At 43.7% G+C, this 803-nt stretch overlaps 1 protein-coding gene across 1 annotated transcript in view; it reads left to right on the top strand.

The window, feature by feature from the left end:
- The window catches only part of THRB (thyroid hormone receptor, beta), a gene marked incomplete at its 3' end in the record, with an annotated part of 49,065 nt that extends 48,263 nt beyond the window's left edge, over positions 1 to 802 (top strand). The window contains exon 7 of the mRNA XM_009324188.1: positions 612 to 802. Within this exon, the coding sequence (XP_009322463.1) occupies positions 612 to 802 (191 nt within the window). The remainder of the gene's footprint in view (positions 1 to 611) is intronic.
- Position 803: the final 1 nt, after the last annotated feature.

Raw genomic sequence — 803 nt, forward strand, 5'->3', positions numbered from 1 at the left:
AGATTTCAGAAGGCAGTTCAGAGGACCTGCTTTCCCAGCACTGTCTCGTGAAGAGTGACTTGTCAAAGGCGCTTTTCCAGCACCTATCTGAGTGCCGGTTGAGACAATCAGCCAAACTTTTGGCCTTTGTTGCTCCTTGGTGCTCCATAACAGTTTCCTTTGAAGCTCACCTGTGGATCAAAACTTGATCAAAGTATTGGTCAGACTGTAAAGAAACAGATGGGAAAGAACTGTAATTTAGATATCTGACAAGGAATTTTTTTTTTGTTCTTTATTAGTTGTTTTACAGTAAGATACAGATAGAAGCCTTAGCTGAGATCAAATATCTGTTGCTCTAGTCACTGTAAAGAAACACTTCCCAAAGAGCTATACACTAAACGGGCAAGGCGGGCAAAGGATGAAGAAAAGGATTATCTCCTTGTTTTAACAGGGATAGTACTGATAAGTGAGGAGCCCAGGGTCAAAGAAGTTGTTTGTGGCAGAGCCAGCTGTCCTTGGTCTCCCTCCTTTCTTTCCTAACAACAGAGTTGTCCTGGTTTTCCTGATTTATGATCAGGAATTCATTAAGGTAAATGAGTAATAACGGTAATTCTGCTTCTTTATACCTGCAGACCGCCCAGGCCTTGTTTGCGTCGAGAGGATAGAAAAGTGTCAAGAGGGTTTCCTCCTGGCATTCGAACACTACATTAATTACAGAAAACACCATGTTGCACACTTTTGGCCAAAACTGCTGATGAAAGTGACAGACCTGCGAATGATCGGAGCCTGCCATGCCAGCCGCTTCCGGCACATGAAGGTGGCGG

Source organism: Pygoscelis adeliae, unplaced genomic scaffold (assembly GCF_000699105.1).
Source record: "Pygoscelis adeliae isolate BGI_AS28 unplaced genomic scaffold, ASM69910v1 Scaffold25, whole genome shotgun sequence".
NCBI classification, from domain to species: domain Eukaryota; kingdom Metazoa; phylum Chordata; class Aves; order Sphenisciformes; family Spheniscidae; genus Pygoscelis; species Pygoscelis adeliae.